The 23441-nt window shown below is 45.2% G+C and overlaps 1 protein-coding gene across 5 annotated transcripts in view; it reads left to right on the top strand.

Moving 5' to 3' along the window:
• The window catches only part of COL16A1 (collagen type XVI alpha 1 chain), a 950832-nt gene that overhangs the window by 299626 nt on the left and 627765 nt on the right, over positions 1 to 23441 (top strand). For all 5 annotated transcript variants that reach the window (XM_078680648.1, XM_078680645.1, XM_078680647.1 and 2 more), the window contains exons 5-8: positions 3928 to 4051; positions 6255 to 6530; positions 7744 to 7824; positions 19718 to 19816. In XM_078680648.1, coding sequence (XP_078536774.1) covers positions 3928 to 4051; positions 6255 to 6530; positions 7744 to 7824; positions 19718 to 19816 — 580 coding nt within the window. The remainder of the gene's footprint in view (positions 1 to 3927; positions 4052 to 6254; positions 6531 to 7743; positions 7825 to 19717; positions 19817 to 23441) is intronic.

The raw sequence follows: 23441 nt of genomic DNA, 5'->3' as shown, positions 1-23441 counted from the left end.
CCGAGTCCAGGACAAACTTCGCTGGGTGGTCTCCTATCATGATGTCCAGTTTTGGGTATCGTTTCAGACGGTCTGGGTCTGCTATCATGCAGATATATTCATCACTGACCTGTGATGTGGACGTGTGTGACGAGGAATCACTGGACGAAGTTCTGCGTGTCCGGTAGGACTCTGTCATGTGATGCCTGGATCGGTGAGAGCTTGTGGATCGACCTCGTGATCTGTAGGAGTGAGCTGATTGGAGGCTGGAGTTGGAGGAGCTGGAAGAGCGTCCTTCCCTCCCTTTTATGGCACGTGCGTGATGTCGCGTGTTGCGACCTTTGTCGGACGACCTGTGGGTTGACTGCTTGGCCTGACACACTATTTCGAAATGATTATCTCTCCCGCAGCGATGGCATCGCTGACCAATTGCGGGACATTGCCCTGAGTGTGGGTAGTCTTGTCCACACCGGTAGCAAGTAGGCGCTGATTTGTTATGCGTGGTGTGTCGCGAGTTTCGTCTGGATGATGATCTCCGAGGAGTGTAGGATTGCTTGCTTGACTTGTGGGAATGTGTCGTGGGCCTGGTAGTTCTGTGTGACTGGACCCGGAGAGCGTGATCTTTCCGGTCCGGCTTGTGGGTTTCCATTCGTTTGGCATGGCTTTCTGCCTGGTCATTAATTCTTGTTAGTTCTTCAATCTGTTCCAGGGTGTATTGCTTCTTTAGAAGTCTCCGGCGGAGAGATTCCGATTGGCATCCATCGATAATGCGAAGTCGCAAAGCGTCCTCCGTTTTGAAATTGTCAAAATCACAGTATCGTGCCATCCGTTTGATGCGCATGATGAAGTCGCTCATGCATTCTTCTTTTTCTTGAGTGGCTAAACTGAACGTGTATCGCTCGTAATCTACATTGCGCTTGTGAAGGAATCGTCCGTCGAGGGCACCTTTTACCTCCTCGTACGTGGCAGTCGTTGCGTTTGGCAATTCTTTGATAATTTGCGCTATGTCTTGGCCTATCAAGTTTCTTAAGGCTACTAGCTTTTGTTTAGGGTCTTGTACCAAGGACCCAGTCATGTAGTCCTCAAAGTCTTCACTCCAGCTCTTCCACGCCGGCCCCATGCTGTTGCCTGTTGTCAACACTAGAGGCTGCGGTTGACGCATGAAGGGGGCTCCCATGGGTGCGTGAGGCACCATGGCTGCGTTAGCCTGTGGGGCTGGACCTGCTGTGGTGTTCCCTCCAGATGTACTATCAGGTCCAGTATTGGACATTTTGGAGATTGTTCCTGCCTTTTTGTAATTATTGGCTGTATTTCATGAGTCTGTGAGGCGCTTATTGATGTAGGGTATCTATTTGCATCTAACTGAGAGCCTTCCCGCTCTTTGCATAGAGTTTGAATCCTGCAGTAAATGGCGCCTGACCTTAAGATGGCCGCCGTTATTGGATCGTGGGTTGCTTAATGGCTGGCGCCTGACCTAAAGATGGCCGCCGTATGGGACGCTGTGTCTTTTGAGCCTTGCCGGTATACTACCCACGTGCATGCTCACATTCTCGACGGCGCGTCGATGGCGCTGCACTCACGCTCACTTGCTACGATTTGTGACACTCGACTCACCCCTGCCTCTCGCTGAGAACCGCGTTTCATCGCGGGCGGATGGGATGTTCGTGTCCTCGAGGGCACAGCTCTCGGTCCGAGATGTTTCGTGTGGCCGCCTGCGCGGCAAGATGAGCTCTCCATCTCCACACCACCGTTTCTGGGTGAGCGCGACGTCCCCTGGTGAGCTGACACTGGTCTTGGCAGTTTCGGCGTCCATTCTTGGTTTTCGCGTTTTTTTTTTTCTTTATCGGTTTTGCCGATGTGTTAGACTGCAAACTCGCCTGTCGGGCCACTTAAGTGGCTGGGTTGTGACTTCACTCGTGGGGTTTGTACTCATCCCACCCTCGTCGCCATTGTCACGTTCACCCCTCGCAATAACGACACTGGAGTCGGAGGTACAGGTTACACGTCTTCCTTTATTCCCTGCCAGCTTCTCACTGACTTACAAACTACTTCCCTTTCCTGTTCCTGTTGCTGTCCCCGCCTTTTCCTGTTTGCCTGCCCTGTCCCAGGTAGGGTCAGGCGAGACGACACAACACCCTTCCCGCCTCTTCGATTGCTTTTCACCACATCACCAGTTCTGCTATGCCTTTCTGCTCCTGTTCTCAGGCTTCTCGCCAGTCCTCCCTATCCATTCCCTTCTTGCTTATTATTGTTTGTCTTGTAAAAAAACACAGCTGCACACAGTGACCTGAGTATGTGCTCCTTGATTTTCATGCTCCTATGCTTACTTTTTTGCCTGCCATCATGGAATAGTACATACAACTTACAAAAGAGCCAAATTGGCTATTTGTGCATTACAACATGTTCAAATGTGTAGTGACATCACAATGCCTCTGCCAATGTCGCTCTTGGAATGATTTTCTTCCACAAAATCTATTTCAAAATGGCCAGCCAGGCATGCACAGGTGTCCTGACACACCAGTGGCCATCTTGGAATGGGACTTTTTCCAAGATGCTTGCCAGTGCATCTGTATGCGATTCAGATGCTAGCCACTTGAAGTTTTTTTATGTATACGTTTTTCACTGTGCTTTACCGATAAGCATTGACAGATCCATTTGCTTAACTCGCTCTTTTTAAAGGTTACATCTATTGGCTTTTCCAGTGCCTGGCCATGGGAGCACCTCTTCTTTCCTTTCTCTCCCTCATCCGTTTGTTCTCTTTTACATTTCTCACAATTGAAGTGTACGCCTTGTGTTCCCCTGTCCCGCTTCCGTTTTTAAAAATCATTAAAAAAAAAATACTTTTTCGGACTCACTTATCTGACCTCCCCACAATATAACTATTGATTGTCATTTTCTTCCAGTAGGTCTCCTGTCGCTCCCTGTCCCTTCGCTGTTTTAAATTTTTCCAATGTTTCTGTTATTTCTCAAGGACCCTGCTGCTTCAAAGTTCTACTGGGCTGCTTCCTTCTCTTTCTGCGCCCTGGCATACTTTATTTTTATTTTTACATATCTAAAATGGCCGTCATACACTATTATTTCATCTGGAATGCACTTAGGCCTTTTGCTTTTGCTCATTATGTCACTATGGCCTGCTACCAACTTTATGCAAATAACCATTGGTCATGACATTTTATGTGCACCTGATATTTATTTAGCCCTTGAGCATAAAAAATGGTCTCATGTTTCTAGAGGTGAGGCCTTAAAACATACTCAGTAATAGCAAGAGTTTGAGCACAGGCAGGTCTACAAAGGATTTTGAAGAGCAACATTAGAAGGAATAGTACAGATGCTAAGAAGAAAATTAAAAAGAGAGGGAAGTATCACTGGGTCCAGAGACACTGTCTTTTCTCCATCCATAAATGTTAAGCAGTAATGATATAAACTTGGACGAATGGCTGATCACAATACTGAACAGATGGTCGAAAGGTGGGGGAACCGTGGGTGGTGTGGTAGAGGGGGGTGGTCGAACAGACCTGTCTATTGGGATGATGTAACTACACCCAACACTGTGCTGTCCCAGGGTTACTACATTTTGTTGACTCAATCCCTGATAAGTGTTTTGTGAAGCTTTCTCCAAATCAAATCAAGCTATGTGGGGCAGGTATTCACTTATGTTATGTTATCTGATTCTTAGAATAGCTCATGGCTCATCCCCGAAGGGACATCTCAGCACTGTTGGGTAGGTAGGTGAGGGAAATAACTTATCCTCAAATATAGATTTATTCAGCTGAATATGCATAGGGATTTTCATGGTGTTCGCAGTCACTTAAAGATATCAGCCCAATTCAGAATAATTTGGGTCAACGCCAGACAGATGCCCCACCCCCTTCAAGTATTCAAATGCTAAAGTAGGTGGTCATTTTTCTACAAGGTTCTGCTAGTCACACTCTCTTTCTGTCTTTTCAGACAAGTTTTCCCTCAGGGTTTGCCAGAGGAGTTTACAATGGTGTTTACGCTACTACTGAAGAAACAGACAAGCAAAGAAAACTGGTACATCTTCCAGATCAGTGACCAGGAGGGCTACCCGCAGGTAAGGCTGATCCAGGGCAGGTCAACTGAACGTGTCATGTTGCCTGCTGCTCCTATACAAGATGGCACTGCCTGCAAGGCCGTAATTTGTAGATGTACGGGCCTATATCTTCACCTTTTTGGGCTGTGTCACCAGTCATTCCACTCAGTGATCCTATTCAGGACCAATGGAAAGAATATTTGGCAATTTTATGACTTTGCTTCTTTATTCATATGCTGTCCTTCTTTTGACTTTGTAGGTGTATATTTCTGTAAGAGTGGAGGTGGTATGAGGCTGTCTGGCTGCAACTCAATCTGTTTAATACCACATATGCAGGTCACGCCAGTAAAAGTTTATTATACTGCTAATGTATTAAGGCTGTACAAGCTATTACTAATTTTGCACTTGTGAAATTGGTGTATTGTGTGGAGTGTTAACGCCCTGCTTGGAAGAGGTGCTCTCCCACTGGAATTTTCAAAGAGCAGGCCCTCTCCCATACGATGATACATCATATTTCCATATGAAATGCATTATTCTAAGAAAAATACCTTCAACATATATTAGAATATCCTTCTCCTCACTCTTGAAGAAGTCTGTAGCTTTTTGGCCTTCCTTTTGTCTCAGAAAATAGTCAAAGACGATGATTTCCTGTCTTTCCTGTGAATGTCCTATAAATTCTTCACTTTTTTACGTCTCTCAGAAAATACTGTTGGGATTATTTAAATCCTGGGAATGGATTGCTGTAGAGGCCATGGCCTCTGGTTCTCTGGTAGATCACTGCAGTCTCAATTTACAGTTCCTTGCCTGGTAGGAGGGGATAGCCACAGCTTCAATTTAGCCAGCAGGTGAATGCACTGAACTTTTGTCCGGTGAATGCAGTTGAACTTTGTATTTTTGCAATGTTTGGTGCACCTGCTCAGACTAGCTTTCTAGAATCAAATTCCGAAGTTGAGAGTTTGTTTCTTGAAAACCAAAAAGTAGTGAAATTACCTGCAGGGGCTTTATCTCTGTGCACAGTGAGCCATTGTGCATGTTCCTTACCCAGGGCCGCCATGCCTTGCATGATGCTCCCGAGTAGGTATGATTACAGATGTTCGTACAGCAGAACAACCATCCCTTTAATCTGACGGCCCTTTGGCAGATGGTTCATCAGGCCAAAGGTTTATGCCAGTTGATGGAGCCATGCTTTTGCCAGTGTAGACTAAGCACATCCCCTGATTCTACGAACCGTAAAGTTGGTAGTGTATCAGCACTACAGACTTTCGGCAGTGCTACTTGTTTGCCAAACTCTAAATTACACATTTTCACTTTTTGATTTTACGTAATCTTCACCAATCAAAATTGTTACGTCGTTCTTCATGTAGAGGGCAGCGAAGAAGAACGAAGAAGAGCATGGTGCTGAGATCCCTCCCAGGTCATTATACAAATATCTACATGATGCTCTCTCAAGATGCCAGACCCTCTACCATTTATTGTCCATAACTTAAGATAATCAAATATCACTAGTAAGATGTAGTGCCATTTTGTTTATGTATAGTACTGTTACCAAGTATCTTTCAGTCACCATTGCTTTACTGCAATGAAAGTGTTTGAGAGACTTAATTTGCTTCCAACCTCTCCTGCTGTTCTAAATAATCTAGTCTTTTAGGAATTCATAACCACCAGCCTTGGACTTTACAGCCCTCCTCTCCAAGATTTGAGGAGGAAAATTGTAACACTTCCTCTACAGTAGGCGGTGTAGTAATGAACGATTACCTGCAAGCCACACAGATCCACACTGATTTGAGGATGCATATTGATTTTAAGGTTTCTAGTAGAGTGTCACATCTAACTGATTTTATATGTATATTTTAATGAACGTAAAATTACGAAACTCCTGCTTTTGTCTTGAGGCCAGGAGGGGCATTGTCAATAGTTGCCAAGTATATTATATTCTGGAAGGAGATATTGAATCCCTGGGTTTGGTTGACCTTAATCAAGTTTCCAAAGCAGTGTCATGGGACACAATCTGAGTCAGATCAAATGCAAATCTGTTGCAATTCAATATACACTCCATCATAAAGTTTCAGAGGTTATAAACCTAACCTATAAACTTATTTTGTGTATGTGTGCTTTATCTGTTCATGGAGTGGGACAGCAGGCTATACTTAAAATGTTGATTTAAATTTCTTGTGCATTCATATTGTTTGTTTACATCTAATCAAGAGTTGTTGTCTGTACTCAGATGTCTCTGGGACTCAACGGAGAAGACAGGAGCTTGGAATTCCAAGCCAAAGGACAGGACCAAGAAGTCGTAGGATGCATCTTCAGTGGGGAAGGTGTCTCCTCTTTATTTGACTTGAAATGGCATAAGATTGTTCTCAGTGTGCAGAACCGGGCGATATCCATCCATATTGACTGCAGTTACATCTCCACCAAGCCCATTGAGAGCAAACAGCGTGCTGTAGCAGAGGGACACACCATAATCGGTCTGGATTCTACACAGGGCACACCAATTCATGTAAGTGATGCCTTGGATATTGGCTCCTTTTATTACCAGGTTCACATGCTTGCTTAGAGGCAATTCTGATAGAAGGGCAGTAAGAGTTGCCATCTTAGAGAGCTGTAAACTGATCAGATCTCACCAAGCACTAGGCTTGCCATATCTACCTTTAATCAAACTGGTGAAGATTCAATGCCCATCTCTCATCCAGGAGCAGACAGGTTCTGCTCATCTTCAACAGTAAAAGGCAAATTCTGTCAACCTCTATCTAGCAGTAGGGGAAATCTGTCTACCTCTCTCCAGGAGGGGTCTACCTGTAAATGCATATTAAGTATTTAATACTCTTCTATTGCCAGGAATAGGCACATTCAGTTGACTTCCCTACTAGGAGTAGACATGGCCACCTCTACCCACCGTGTCTTCAAAAGTAAAGAAGGCCTTCCCACCTCTCATTGGGACCAGGCAGGTGGCGCCCACCACTTGCTAAGAGTTAACTAACTGTACCCACCTATTACAAGGAGTGAGTTGGGTCTGTCTACCTATAACCAGTACTTAATAGGTGTTGCCCCCTGCTCAAAGGTATAAGGTAAGTTATGTTAATATGAGCAAGTATAGGCAGAATGTGACCATCTTTCAAATTGCATATTATCACATAGGAAGTGTTGAGGTTCCATCCCCCACTGAAACTGTAGAAGTCAGTTTCTGTTCATCTGTCACCAGCAGTAAGCATATTCTATAACTATTTACCAAGCAGTACTGGACCTTTGTAAATTTCTCACCAGGAATAAGCTGATTCTGTAATTTGTCACCAAACAGTTTGTAGTTTTTGTTAAGCAGGGGGAAATGGACATTGACCTCAACTCATCCTTGTGTCGGAGCGGTGAGGTTCTACCCACCTCTTACCTAAAGTAATTACATTCTGTGCACCTCTCACCAGGGTTAGGAAGATTCATCCATCTCTTGATAGGAACAACAGATGTGCCCATATCTCACTGGTACAAGATAGTTTTGTCTATCTTTCACCAGAAGTAGATGGATACTGTATCGTTGTCATCAACAATTGGACAGGCCATTTTTCCGTTTTCTTAATGAAACGGAGCAGCTCATGACCATTTCTCACTAGTATGTGACAGATCCTGACCAGTACTTACAAAATAGCAAGTATGTGTTTATGTCATTCCAACTCTTTTAACAGTGTATTCTTACTACCTTCTCTGTCCTTCCTCCCCAGTTTGATGTTCAGCAAATTCACATCTATTGTGACCCAATGGTGGCCATGCAAGAAGCCTGCTGTGAAATTTCTATTGGTGGGGTGAGTATGTTGACACTGAAACAACATGTGCTCATTCTTTGTAATTGCTAGATTCCTTATAGGGGTCAGGCTGGGTTTTGGTTTGTTGAAAAGGTTGTCTGGTTTTGGTGGAAAGTTCTAACATGTTTTAGGTAAATGATTGTGCACAGTATGGCGTCTAGCTAGTCTGCTGTTTATGAGTCATAGGGTTTAGTAAATTGGATTCCAATTTCTAATGGAAAGTTATTTCTGGACATTTCCCTTCATCTGAAGCCCTCGTTTTTTCCTCACTCTTTGTGACCGCTGTCGCTGTCTGACCTACTGTCAAAACAATGGGAAAGATGAGCAAAGACACAATGTGGCCATTTAACATCCACTCAGGTTTTATCCCTGCCATCCTATACCTACGGGTTAAAAGGGGCGATGATACTGGGATGCCGGAGCCAACCATTGTGAGTCTCCTTTGTGGATAATGTTTCTTTTCCAACATACCAGTTGTGCTGAAGGTTCTTTGAATACACTTGGAGAGTGGAAATGGTTTCCACCTTTTATCTATTGATGCACATGACTTTCAGAATGAACAACGACAACACAAATACTTCTTGGATAAATCGAAATAGACCTATCAAATATCCAGTTTTATTATTTTTTTGTTTTACTACATTTAAAGTCTTTTTCAGTTGTTCCACGCTATAAATGAATGTATTGAATGTACAATATATTGAAGCTCCCAGCGATCTTTATCGTACTTTGAAAAAATAAAATTAAAAATATTTAATGTGAAAAAAACAAATCCGCAGAAATCCAGGACATATTTATCATACTTATGAGCTGCAGTTGCTATCAGAGTGAGTCTAATCAAAATGATTAACAATCCTTACTCAATCAATCAATCAATTAGGATTTGTAAAGTGTGGCAAATCACCAGTGGGGGTCTCTAGGCACTGGAGTTGCTAGCTGCTTCAAGGTTTTCTGTTCATTCGAACAGCCAGGTCTTGAGTCCTTAATAGAATTCCCAGAGCGATGAGGCGGTCCTAAGGTGGAAGGGAAGGTCATTCAGACTTTGCCCGGTAGGTGAGAGAAGGAGCGTTCTCCGCTGTTGGCTCAGTGGATCCGGGGGATGTCTGCGAGGAAGAAGAAAAGGGAGGCGGTTGGTTGGTGGAAGGTCATTCGTTTGTTGATGTATGCTGGTCCTTCGTTGTGTAGGACTTTGTTTGGTGGATCATCATCTTGAACTGGCATCTCTTCTGGATCGGGAGCCAGTGTAGTTTCTTGAGGTGCAGGGTGATTTGAGTCCACCTGGGGAGGTCGAGGATGAGTCTTGCCACTGTGTTCTGTATTGTTTGTAGTCTCTTCAGGAGGCATGCAATGTGATGTGACAACAAGGCTCAATGAAGGCAGTGCCTTTTAGCAACATTTCAGAAACACTAAGAACAAGGCCTTCTCCCATTTAAGTGGTCTTATTTTCCATTTCCTTTAAATGTTTGCCTCTTTTTACTAGAGGCATATTGCTGCCTATTCTGACTCTGCAGTGGATGAAATGCATCAACTGGGTGACAAGGATCAATCTCCATGATATATGTAAGGGATGTCAACGCTCACTCAGAAGGTCTGTTCTGTTCTAAATGCCACCATATGATTTTAAGAAAATACAAAACTGTTGGCCACAAAGTTCTAGAATCTTGGTTTCTAGTCTTGATCAAAATTGAAGTGCAGCTGAATTATGATTTTTCCTCCTATGTGTATAGACACAAGAAGAATAAAAAAAATCCTAACTTTTCTTATTCTTCCTCTGCCTTGAAAGAAGAAGAGGAACTGTCACTGGGACGGGTACCTGGTGCAGCATATTCTTTCTTCAGAGAAAATACCACGATTAATGCAGAAACCTTTTCCCACAAAGATGGATATTTAATGTAGGTATTGTTAGTGTTCTCTGAATCAGTCCAGGAGGTCTGTGACATTATTAAAAAGGCAGAAAGAACACAAAATCACAAAAAGCTTCCAAGTCTAGCAGCGAATTCTACTAAGCTCTCCAGGGAAGAGTGCTAAGATCTCTATTGATGTCTAGGAGAGTGCACAGAAGGGATGATGTACATTCTGAAAGTCAACACCTTTTACCCTCTGCAATTCCAATTCTTTCTTTTTGGCAAATCTAGTACATGTCAGCAAGCTGAATATGTTCTGAGTGGAAAATTGCACCTCTCTTATTTGGCCATATTTTAGAATTCTTCCCTTTTTTCAGTGGTTGAGGCTAAGGAAGAAGAAGCATTGGGCATTTGTCCTGATATAGCAGAGTTAAGAACACAAGTCATTACCTAATCTTCGGTCAACTATCTAAAAATCAGAGCCTTTCTCCCTTTCAGTGATGCTCTGGGAGAGCTGATATTGTGAATGTGGTAGAAACCTTTCACATCCCTGGCCATCGACAAATGGGCTTCCAAAAACACCAAGTGGCTGTAGATGGACACAGCTGTCTTTAGTTCTAACCTTTCAATGGAGAGCATGGTAGTTCAGATCTGTTCTCACGTTGCTTCGTTGGTCTCTCCCAATACATCTCCTCAAGAGATTGATGATTGAGGAGGAAATATGTTCTATCAGAGTTTGGCCCTGCACATGAGAAACTCTGCTTTGCTGTTGAACAGAATCTCACGTTATAGGGAATAGCGGAAATGGCCACCCCTCCAACCCTTGCTTGCCTTAACATATGCAAAGGTCTGTTGAACAACTTTAATCTAATTATAAGGAGGTTTATAAACATGCACGCATAAGACACGCACACCACACACACACACACACACACACACACATTTTGACTGAAAAAAACCCAAAGGTTAAAACAGAGTTATACGTAGGTCTTCTAATAAAAAAAGCTTCTGTTTTAAAACTAAGCAAAACACTGAATTTGACCAATTACACATAATTGCCCTATGTATAACTTGCACTGCCTTAGATTTCATATGTCATTATTGATGTAATATCTGAGTTCACAAACAGAGCATCATAATGGTGCAAGTTATAATTAGGTCAGTTACATATAACTGGTGAATTTCAGTGTTTTTGGTTTTAAGCTGTATTCATTTTATTATTAGAAGATCCATGTATAACTCCACTTTAATCTTTGGTTTTTCAGTGAAGTTCTAAGTTTTATTTTAATCAAGTTAAAATCTTACTACCTTACCTATGTATAACTCCAGTTTAACCTTTGGTTTTCTCAGTGAATTTCTATATTGTTTTAATGGAAACGAATATCTTAGTACGATATGTCTGCAGCCAATCCCCCACCGTGCTTTGGCCATGCATGACAGGGGGTTGGATGCAGGCCTGAATCCAATCCCTGACAGCTGGCCAATCCTCACCACTCATGGCTTTGTGTGTGTGTCGCATGGAGTTGGCCTGCGGCCAGGCCCTGCACCCAAACCTTTATGGGCAGCCAATCTCCCCTCACTGCCCACGGACCTCCACCTCACATTATCCTTTAAAAAAAAAAGAGTTCTTCATGCCTCTTCTTGAAGCCAAAGGGGCTGTGCTGGCCCCCATGAAAGTCCAACAGGATCTCGCTGAGAAAAAAAACATTTGTGTTTTAATTTTTGCTCATTAGGTAGTCCCTGTGGCACACAAGGATTAGGGTTCAGGATACCCCTTCCCTGCCTCCTACTATGTGTTTTTTATTTATTTCTCAAAACTCAGGGACTGAACATTTCTCCTCATGTTGTTGCCAGCCAGTCTCATCACTTGGTCCCATGGCAGTAAACCGAGAGCAACAAATCATAGCATTTAGTTTTCCTGTAGGCTTCCCACTGTACTAGATATCGCTATTTTTTAACCTTAATTTCCCAAAAAACGGCTAAACAAATTTACACTAAATCACAAAAAGTTCACTTCCTGAGTAAGGATCTAACTTTCTGCCAAATTTGGTGTAATTCTGCTCACCCGTTTTCTGTTCAGGTTATATCTTCACAGAGCATTGCTGTATCACAGATGCATGTGCTGTCCTGAAGCTGTGATCACTATGCCGTCACTCAGGGCACGACTGATGTCACAGGTTTCTGTACCCTGTCTGATGCCTGGAGACATTTCAGAGGTTAGCAAATTTGTAGGAAGATAGGGTACTGAAACCAGGCTTTATGTGGGGCGTTTCCCTCCGGGTCACAGACTTGATGTGAAGTAAGTCACGTCAAGGTGTTGTATAATGGGCAATGACTGAGATTCCTGAGCTGAGGCTGAAGGCAGCGTCAGTTTTACCACTGCCAAGGTTTTCAAAAAACCTGCTTATCCGATTCTTGACTCCACTGCAGATAGGCCAGGAGTGCTGACTGTAATTGTGATTCTATGTGACAGTGTGTGAAGGAGGCACACACCTGTCGAAATATTGACTAGGTGAAAGTAAAAGAAAATGCAGTCTTTACAGGTGAGTCGGTCCGTTGCGTGCATGTGAGATGGTGAACTGAACGAGGTGCAAGAGAGTACATGCAGGACTAAGAAAAGAGGGTGCTGAAAATGAAAAAAATGAGTTGTAAGATATGCAAATGGAGCTTTTTAAAAAGATGTAGGTAGAAAAAATACATAAGTGTCTAAGAAAGTTAGAGACTTCAGAGGAAAGTGTTGTGAAGGAAAGAACATGAGTGACTGAAACACTCTAAAGACAATTACCCCTTCCACAGACCTTAGTAATGTTTAATTCACAGTCTCATGTTTTCAGAATTGTAACATTTTCAATTCTAATTACTCACAAGAAGTCATTGTTACTTATTTATCTAATACTGTTGACAAGCATTGGCAAAGCAAATAGATTTGGTCAGAGACGTTTAAGGAATGGGCAAAGTGGGCTCTGGCCCAGGGCCCCACTCCCCACTTTTTTCATCTAGCTTAAAACTCTGTACTGAAGGTAGGTAAGTCGTTCCTTTGTTGCTGAGTGAAGCAGTGACGTTCACAGCCCCTGACTGCCTGGGCTGTTCGCCCGGGTGAGGTTAATAGTTTCCCCTCACACCCCAATCTTACTCTTGCCTGGTACCCCAGCAGGATCAGGCCGCTTCCAGCCGGCTCCAGCTGCTCGCACTCCTCCATACACATTCAATCATGTTTCCTCACAAGATTCTTATTGTCAGCATCCAGTGCATCCTCGGGAAAGCCTTGTGCGCGGAGATGAATCCGCAGATCTTAATTGGCCGCTATGGGAGCTGCATAACACTTACCCTTTGATCACTGTATGAAAACCTCCGATGTCACAGCGGGTGACGTTGTTTCTCCAGTGATAAAAGTGTTTTGGAGGAAGTTTTTGTCCTTTGGCTACAGAAACAGAAGCATCACACCTTTGCGGTGAAGAAAGGACTCGTTATTTCAAAATCCCAAAATACTGTTCTATGTTTTGTCTTTTTATCCTTGGCTCTTTACATAGAAAAGTGTTAGATGGAACTAATATTAACCAATCTAATATGCTACTTATTTCACTATTCTAATAAGGATGACTTCACCAGTTTGGGAGCTAAATCTGTGATGTAACAGATAAATCCATCTCTGCACTAAATGCTCAAATCAGTTCGCTTTATTCAAGTATACAGGCTCGGATTTAAGGATCCCTAGTTGAGCACAGAATATTTAACTATCATAGACTGGATAACACACGTATTGGTTTTAAAATCTGAGGTATACCAGGGTTGTAATGTCACTTCCAATGTTTTCATTTCCTGTGGCAGTAGAGGGCATTATGTATGCAGAGTATTCAGCTCTGTGTACCCTGGTCATAAAGTGACTGCTTGTGGGGAAGAGGGGGCGGGTGGGTTGTGTGACACAGATTGGCACTGTGTGGCCAATTCGATGTCTGCCTTTGGGGGTCGTATGGCTGGTGGTGGTGGGGGATAGGGAGGAGCCTTAGTACTAGGCTCCCAAACGTCCATTTTGCTTTATCCAGATAGTGGTTCTCATTCTGAAGACAAGGCACGTGTTGGCACTGGTCGTGTGAGAACAAACCTTCAATAAGTCTCAATAAACCATGAAAAAAACCTTGGAGTTTTCCTAACATCCACGTGCAGGGAAAAAAATACAGAAACCTTTCCTAGAAGGAAATCACCTTAGTGGCATGTGAGATACAGATATTTAAAAACCACAAGTACACAAGAACAAAGTTCGCAAACCTCGCACTCTTCATTTTTAAAGTTTCCTTATTACAATCCACTAACATGAGAGTCATTTAATCAAGGAACTTCACTGGAATGATAAAACAGTACCAGCAACACATCAAGATAATTACAACCCAAGTACTTAACAACTTAATAACTTAGGGGCTGAAGGCGATGTTGGGCGATCTCGGTCATGGGACAACAGACACCAAGTGGGCAGTCCCGACCGGCCCATTAGTATGCGACCGAACACTGTACTGTCGCATTCTTACATTTTACAATCGGAGCATGCATTTACAATATACAATAAATGACAAGGTCACATCGGTAAATAAATAAAATGGTTCATGTTACAGTCATTACGCTGTTTTAGTTTGATTTGGGTTCCTTTGTGTTGATGGAACAATATCGGGCCAGTGATAATATTGTGGCAGTGTATACAGTTGAAGCAGGGAGAAGTTCCATGTTTTTGCTCAATTTCAGCTTCTTTTTTTTTGTTGGGACCATTTTTTAAGGTTTTTTGTTGGTTCATATGCAAATATTGGTGGCCTTACGCACAAAATATGGCACCTGATCAGCAAAACTACAGTACCTTCAGGGGCCTTGCCTAGGTGAGAGCTTCCTTCATAGTGGAGAGATCCTTGCCATGGAGTTATGTAGGGGAGAGGAGTTGGCCTAACAGCGGTCGACCTCGAATCTGGGGAACTGGGTTCAAGTCTAGGCAATCCTGTGATTCTGGGCAAATCACTTAATCTCCTCTTGCGTAACAAAAATTAATGTGTCCACATGTACTGCAACTAGTGCTAGGTAATGCGCTCTTGATACCTGATTTGGGTCAAGTTCACGATATATAAAACTCTGTAAAAAAAAAAAAAGCAGAGTGGGCGGTCGTCGCCTCCCACCCAGGAGGACTGGGAGCCCTCCACCAGGGTCTATATGGCAAACTGAGTTATGATTCAGATTCATGATTTAGTCACATTTCTAACTTCACTCCCAGCACTAGAAAAGAAACTCACCTTAGTGGGCTTCCGAAAATTTGCCTTTCTGGTACAATTATATTTCATGTTTCTTCAGAATCAATAATAAAAAACCTTATATAAAGCACCTGAAATACAAAAATCGCAGAGGTTATGTTATGTGTTTTGTTGAGCGCGACAGCTGCCCCAGCAACGGGGCGTCCCGGCGCTAAGAACCACAACACAACCTACTGAGGAGGGGGGGAGGGAAAAGAGACTACAGAAGTGGAAAGAGGTGCGTTTTTAGTGCTTTACGGAAAGCAGACAGATTGTTGAGGCAGCGAATGTGGAGGGGCAGGGAGTTCCATAATTTCGCCCCCATTAGTCTGAAGGAGCGACCTCTGATACGGCAAAGCTTCGTGCGAGGGACCACAACTAAGTGTTGACCCACGGAGCGAAGATTTCGTTGGGGGGTGTACGGTGTTAGCAATGATCGAAGAAGTTCGGGGCCATCAGTTTTAAGAATTTTAAAAGCGATGGTGAGAGCCTTAAACTGGATGCGAGCTTCCATAGGCAGCCAGTGGAGCCTCTGTATGGTGTCTCTAGCCGAGCATCTTCTGGGTAGGCCTACAATTGCCCTGGCCGCCGAGTTCTGAATACGCTGGAATCTGGTTATCTCGGCTTTGTTAGCGCCTAATAAAAGAACGTTCGCATAGTCCAGCCGGGCAAGGATGGTGGATTGGACAATGAGCTGCCGTGTTTTGGGGTCGAAGAAGCCCAAGATGGAATTAAGGCTTCTCAGCAACCCAATACACGTGGCTGCAACTTTTTTGGTATGCGATTGGTAATTCAGTGCGGAGTCCAACCATACTCCTAAGTTTTTTACCAGGGATTTGGGAGGGGGGTGGGGCCCAGCAAGGGGGGCCACCAATGGTCATTCCAACCACTGGTGTTCTTGCCCAGGAGTAACACCTCGGTTTTTCCTGCATTTAGTTGTAGACAGTTTGCAGTCATCCAGTTGGCGACTGCGGCTACCCCCATTCCTAAATCTTGTGGCAGTGGCAGAGGGCACTTCCGTGAGAGTGATTACCAGCTGGGTGTCGTCAGCGTACGACACCAGCGTGAGGTCCCATTCTTTAGCCACTGCCGCAAGAGGTTGCATATACACATTAAAAAGGGATGGGCTAAGGGCAGAGCCCTGCGGGACTCCTTGGCCGATCGCGTGAGATTGGGAGATAAAAGGGGGGGCTGACACGCGAAAGGATCTGCTTGTGAGGAATGACCGAAACCATTCCAGTGCCAGTTCACTGATCCCAATGCTTTCCAGGCGGTTCAGTAGGATATCATGAGAGACCGTGTCGAATGCTGTGCTGAGGTCAAGCAATATCAGCGCAGCACTCTGACCGGTGTCCATAATCCTCCGGAGGTGTTCCGTAGTGGAAAGAAGGGCGGACTCCGTACTATGTCCAGGCCTAAACCCATGTTGGGAAGGGTCCAGGATGTTATTTTTGGCCAGATGGTCAGTGAGTATGGTGTTCGCATGGGCTTCAGCTAATTTAGACACCAAAGGGAGCAGTGAAACGGGCCTGTAGTTTTCCGGCTTTGCAGGGTCTAGAGTAGGTTTTTTAATTATGGGAGTAACCCATGCCTGTTTCCAACATATGGGTACTGTGGCTGATGAGAAGGAAAGATTAAGGAGTGTGGCCAGAGAAGGAAGGAAGAAGTCCAGCGCCTTTAAAAAGTTGGCTGGTCTCATGGGGTCTGAGGGGGATCCAGATTTCACCTTTCTGCAGATAATAGCTAGGTCTCCAAGAGAGATCGCTTGGAGCCTTTAAGAGGGAGATTCGAAGAACCGGTGCAGTCAGAAGGGGTATGTGAGAAGGTATTGTAAATCTTTCTCACCTTTTCTGTGAAGAAGGTGGCAAGATCCTAACACTGTTGAGTGGAAGAAATGCACGAGGCAGAGTTGCCCCCATTTTGTCATTTTTGCACCAATTTAAAAATAGTTTTCGTGGGGTTGGGGCTGGAATCAATTTCTTTGGCATAAAAGGAAGCACAAGCCATGCGTATAGATTTATGGTATAACTTGAGTGTGGCCAAATAACATGCTTTATCCTTGTCCGTATAATCTTTCCTCCAATGGCGTTCCGCTCTTTTGCATTTCTTTCTAAGAGTTTTCAAGCTTTCGTCATACAATGGGTTAGAGGGGGTACTCCTTCCTCTAGTCCACTTGGCTGGTATGATAGTGTCGAGTCCTTTGATGATCCACTCCTGAAAAGCGGCATAAGACATATTAATGTCACTTGTGATTTCCAAATTGGGTTCACCTAAACTGGCGGGGAAGTCCATATTATGAAGTTTATGCCAGGGCCGTTTAAGACGGGAGGCGGGCAACACCTTTTTGGATTGGATGGCGGCCGTGATCACAAATGTGACAAGAAAGTGGTCAGTCCATCCCATAGGTTTAGGAGGGTCTGCTTTGACATCCAGAATATTAGTAAAAACCGGGTCGAGTAGGTGGCCAGCGGAGTGAGTAGGGGATAGTATAAGAGGGGTCAGCTGCAAGGCTGTGAGATCTGCTAGGAGATTACTAATAGTCGGATCCGAGAGGGAGTCAAAATGGAGGTTTAAGTCCCCCAAGATCGTGAAGTTGGGGGAACTAGCAACTAGGGCATGGGCAGTCTCTAGGAATTCCTCTATAAATTTGGAGGTGGGCCCCGGAGGTCTATAAATGAAAAGGCCAGATAAGCAGAAGTGAGGGCTAGTGGTGATTTTAAAGCGAGCACACTCACATCCCGTAATGTCTTCCTTAACAAAGGTACAATTATATGATGTTCTATAGATGGCTGCAATACCGCCTCCTCTAGCGTCTCTATTGATAGACGTCATAGAGAAACCAGCCGGTAGCGTAAGATTAGGGATGCTGGTTAGTTCGTCTTTGAGCCATGTTTCACTCAGGAACAGTATGTCTGGGTTGTCATCTGTCAAGAGCGTATGAACCTCAGGATGGTGTTTAACCAGGGACCTGACATTAAGGTGAGAGATTGTGAGCGAGGAAAGATTCCTACTGGTGGCCCTGTGTCTGGGTAGATTTGGTTCAGGTATACATAAATTACAGGACTTACAATGGAGAGCAGTCAGTCCCAAGCAGCCCTCTAGCTTATCGCATCGTGGGCCGGGGTTAAGTGCCAAGAGATGATTTTTACCATAACAGTGTGCCGTCTGCGTTTTTTGAGCAGGGGGACTGGCGAGAGGCGATGACTTGGCGAGGACGGGCGAAGACGGGCTTGCCTTCGGCGCGCCCGCTGCGCCCGTCCGCTGCGCGTACGGTAAAGACACATACTTTTATGTGGAGGGAGGGAGAGGCGTGGCCTCCAAGGGGGCGTGGCCTATTCGTACGCCGACAATGGCGCAGTGGTTGTTAGTGCTCCTGCTGACAGCGCTGGGGCAGCTGTGCGGTGAGTTTCCAGGACCGAGTCCTGTGGAGCCAGGTGAGTAAAGTGCTCTAAAATCAGCAGAGTTTATTCCAAGTGACACACAAATATTTAAAACAATTAGCATCTATCTCCCGGCTTTTCGCCTCAGGAGGTTCAAGGGTTCTGGCAGGCGACGCTCTCATTCAGCGTTTAAATACCTGCTCGGAGGGGGCGTGGCCTCCAAGGGGGCGTGGCCTATTCGCACGCCGACAATGGCGCTGTGGTTGTTAGTGCTCCCGCTGACAGCGCTGGGGCAGCTGTGCGGTGAGTTTCCAGGACCGAGTCCTGTGGAGCCAGGTGAGTAAAGTGCTCTAAAATCAGCAGAGTTTATGTCCCTTTGTAGTTATTCTGACTTCCTCACTTGGCCAATGTTTGTGATCCTATGCACATAACCTTATAATTTTACCTCAGTTCCCATATGTGGCACGTCATAAGGGTGGCTAGACGCAATTTCGGTTTCAGTGTTCATTACACAAATTATATTAGTAATTCACTGCATAATGTGCTTATAGGCACCTCCGGACATGCCCTGTTTACAAGGATGTCTATCTAGCTTCCTCACAATGACCCCCTTAGCTTTCAGATTACAGACCTGCGACCAAGACCTCCGACCCAAACCAGAAAAACACTAATATCTCCAGTCGTCAGGACCCACTGTATATGCAGCTTTTAATGACAACAGTTTTTGTCATTTTATCTGCTGCACCCGCACTTTTTCAGGTTCGCTATTTACAAATTATCTGCACTAGCTATGTGAACTAGCAATGCTTTGGGTCAGGAGGAGTTCACCAAGAAATCTGGCACCACTGCTTAATGTTTGCACCCCATCCCCGGGTGAGACCAATGGTATTAACAACCTTGGGGCAGTTTCACCTTAACGACAGGGTAGAAGGTGATTCTCTTTCTGGGGTTCTGTATTTTAAAAGCCAACTGCAATTGGACCATGTGTCTGTTTTGCATTTTTGTGTGTTTGTAATTTTTTAATATATGTTTATGTATTTACTGTACATTGTATTGCAATGGTTTTAACAATCAAGCAATAAAGATTTCACTATTCAACAAGAAAAACACGACATTGCAGTGGCCAGGCTCCCTCACTGCGCACAATGTAAGCGCTCATATGACGTAATGTGCGAGGGCTGCTTTGGTTTCCAGTCAGGGCGCAGGAGTTTGAGCTGATGAGGATTGACTTCAGCTGCAACTTTCCTGCGGCCACTTGGGGTGACATGGCGCCGCAATTTAGCCAGCTGTTTTTTGGCAGGATTGTACTGCGGATTAAATTTCATATTATATCTTTAATTATGTGTGTCATCCCCTTATTGTAGATATGCTGACGTCTCATTTTATTTCTTTCCAATCTTTTCAGTGTCAACCGGATGCCTCCAAAACAAGACGAGAAGCAGAGGATAGCGACCCAGTTCCAAGCAGCAACTTGATAGAGTTCAACCTACAAACGGATGGAAAGGTAATCCTTTATGGCTTTGGCCTAGAGGGGAGGGTAGTGGCTATGGGTCGTCCAGATAGTGGATGGGTGACATGGCTGGAGAAGGATGCACAGCTGAAGCCGAACCCACAAATGTGACACAGACCACCTGGTGGGGAACACAACAAGCAGCAGTCAAAAACAAGTGGCAGTTTCTTTACATTTAGGCAGCCCCAGGTAAATTGATGTTTGCTGTTTGGGTTCTGTCTTTCCTCTAGCAAGAAGGTCCTTTTTCAAGTTATTTGTGGTAATCTGGCTCCCTAATGTGGCTCTTTGTGGTACAGCACAAAGGCAGCTACCTACCATGGCCCTAATGTAGTACTAACCCTGCTGAGATCAGTCAATCGCAGCAGACATCTTGAATAACAAGCATTTGCAATGCAATAGGTCTCGCATTATTAACGTTTGAGCTATTGGAATTGCTAAATAATACATCACCAATCAAACTTTAATAAAGCGAGACCTATTGCATTGCAAATTCTTGTTGATAGGTGTAGGGGAGCAAGACGTGGCCCTTACCTCTTTGGACCACGGGCTAACGGATCAGTCACACAAATCACTGAGACCACACATATGCACTGCTGGTACGGACCGGAAGCCACGAGCGACCACCGTCCCTTTATTTAAAGCCTTCTGGCCACGCCTGGCCAGAAGGTGCTACAATGTTTGTGTGTGTTTCCGGGTCTCGGCCGAGACCCGTGAAACACTAGACCGCTACATCCCTTTCCAACTTGGTATTTTGTTTTCTTCTGAAACAATTATAACAGAGTCAACATGCAAAATCAGCCAGCCTTGAGTTTGGCCGAGGGTTGGGTCTTAGATGGTGGCCCCCACTTCCTCTGGTTGCTCGTAGCTCAGGTTCTGGCCTCCTCGGGGATTCAGGTGTGTCGACAGTGTCTTCTGTACGGATGCTGGTCTCTAAATGTTCCTCCGCGTCGAAGTTCTGTCTTTCGCCAATTGGATGGTTTTCTGGCCTTGCTGGAATACGCTTAAACCATGACACATTTCTGGTTACTTCTTCTTCATCCTTCTGTGCCGTTACTGCTGTGCCTTTGGTTGTTTTGATGATCCACGGCTCGGCCTCATATGGCGTTCGGAACTTCCCTCCTGGTCTTCGTGTTCTCAGCAGGACCGTGTCTCCTGGGCTTAGTTCTTTGTCTTGAGCCCTCCTTTTCTGGCTCGCACGTTCATTATTCTTCCTCCTTCTTTCTTGAGTGTCTGCGGGCACATACGGCGCCGGCTTCCAGTTCTCTGCCATGGGCAATCGATCTCTCCTAGGTCCGGCAAACATAAGTGACCACGGAGACCTCTGGGTGGTGCTATGGGGGGTACTTCGATACTCTCTCAAGAACAGTTGAAGTGCGGTTTCTGGGTCTTTTCCTTCCACCATCGCAATCCTCAGAGTTTTATTAACGGTTCTCATGAAACGTTCTGCTTCGCCATTGGCTTGGGGCCACTGAGGAGTGACTCGATGATGTTTCACTCCCAGATCCCTTGGAAATTCCTTAAATTCGCTACCTTGAAACGGCGGTCCATTGTCAGTTTTAATCCGCTGGGGGATGCCAAACATTGCAAATGTCTTACTGAGTAATGGTTGTATATTTGCAAAACTGGTTGACGCAGCTATCTCTACCACCGGATACTTGGTGTAGCTATCCACCATTACCACTGTCACTCGCCCGTCGGGAAAACTACCAAAGTCCAAACTAATCCAGCTCCATGGTGCTGGGGAAGGTTCCTCTGTGATTACCGGTGCTGGGGTGTCTGGGGCACTGGTCAATTGGCACGCCCGGCAGTTCCTCACTACGTCATCTACTTTGTCGTCCATGTGGGGAAACCATACCTTTTCCCGCATTCTCGCCTTCATCCTTCTTGTTCCTTGGTGTCCTTCGTGGGCTAATATGGTAGCTTGGTCTTGAAGAGACACCGGGATGACTACCCGTGATCCTCTCAGTATGAGCCCATTACTTGCCTTACTTAACTCATTGTGCACCCTCCAGACCTGAGACAGCCGATTGCGGTCTGTTTCGCTCCAGTCACTCACATTACGTAGAAAGCTCTCCCAGGATCAATCCTCGAGGGCTGCTTTAACTCTGATCATCACAGCATCATGTTCATATTGACGCGCAATGTCCTCCGCTGATAGTGCCCGTGGACACGCCAGCTATGATACCATGTCCACAAATTCCTCCGTCTGCAATTCTTGATCACGCGTAGCTTCTACCTCCTCCGTGGGATGTCGTGACAGGAAGTCAGCTGGGTTCTTTGCTCCAGGCCTGTATACTAGCTCCATTTGGTAGTGTTGAATTTGAATGGCCCATCTCTCGATCCGGGGTGGGGGGTGCGGAGCTGTCCCTCTGAATAATGGTAAGAGTGGCTGGTGGTCTGTGACCATCCTGAAGGGCTGTCCTGCGATATATAGGTGGAAATGATTGCAAGCCCACTTCACTGCCAACGCCTCTCTCTCTATCTGAGAGTATCTTGCCTCAGTTGCCGTGAGAGCCTTGCTTGCAAAGGCCAGGGGAACCCACACACCGGGCTCCGATTCTTGAGTGAGAAGCGCACCCAGCCCTACTGGGCTAGCATCTACGAGTATTTCCGTTGACCTTGCCGTGTCAAAATATGCCATTGTTGTGCTGTCCAGCAATGCCGCTTTTATTTTGTCAAACGCCTCAGCTTTGGACCATCTCCACCCGTTTTCTTTCTTCGTCAGGTTTCTTAAGGGCTCAGCGATCGTCGCTAGTTGTGGAATAAACCGGGCACAGTACTGCGCCATTCCCATGAAGCTCCGCACCTCGGACGCAGTCGTCGGAGCTGGGGCACTTTTTATCGCCGATGACTTCCGGGGATCTACCTTGACACCCAACGAGTCAAAGACATACCCAAAAAATTCAATCGATTGTTTGAAGAATTGACATTTCTCCTTGTGTTGTGTGATCCCGAACTCAGCTAGCCTCCGGAGTGTTGCTTTCAATCTTCTGTGGTGCTCCTCACTTGTTTTTGCATGGATGAGAATGTCATCACTGACATTTAGTACTCCGCTCAGTCCAGACAGGATCTCTTTGATCGTATTTTGAAAGATCTCAGCTGCCGAGGTGATGCCGAAATTAAGTCTTTTGTACCGTCTCAGCCCTAAGTGTGTCGAAAACGTCGTAATGTAACGACTCTCTTCTGCTAGTCTGAGCTGATGATATCCCGCGTTGAGGTCTAGCTTGGAGAACCACTGTGCTCCATTTAAGTCTGTCAAAATGTCATCAACAGTGGGCGTAAGATGTCTCTCCCTCTTGATCGCCCTATTTGGCATCCGCATATCAATGCAAATTCGGATTTTTCCGGGTTGTCGGGGCTTCTCCGCAATCACCATTGGGGACACCCACGGAGTTGGCCCGGTCACCTTCTCGATTACCCCTTGTTCCTCTAGGTTCTTCAACTCCTGTTCCACTGCCGACCGGAGATGAAACGGGATTCTCCGGTGTCATAAGGCCACTGGTTGTATTGCCTTGTCGATATGTAGTCTAACTGGTGGTCTTTTGATGGTGCCTAGCCCTTGGAATAGTGACGGGAACATTTGCAGAATTTCTTCTGTGTGTAGCGCCTTCACCACATT

The sequence above is a fragment of the Lissotriton helveticus genome, chromosome 3_1, assembly GCF_964261635.1.
Source record: "Lissotriton helveticus chromosome 3_1, aLisHel1.1, whole genome shotgun sequence".
Taxonomy (NCBI): Eukaryota; Metazoa; Chordata; class Amphibia; order Caudata; family Salamandridae; genus Lissotriton; species Lissotriton helveticus.
Note: the sequence above shows the minus strand (reverse complement) of the source record. Positions and strands in the feature narration are given on the sequence as shown.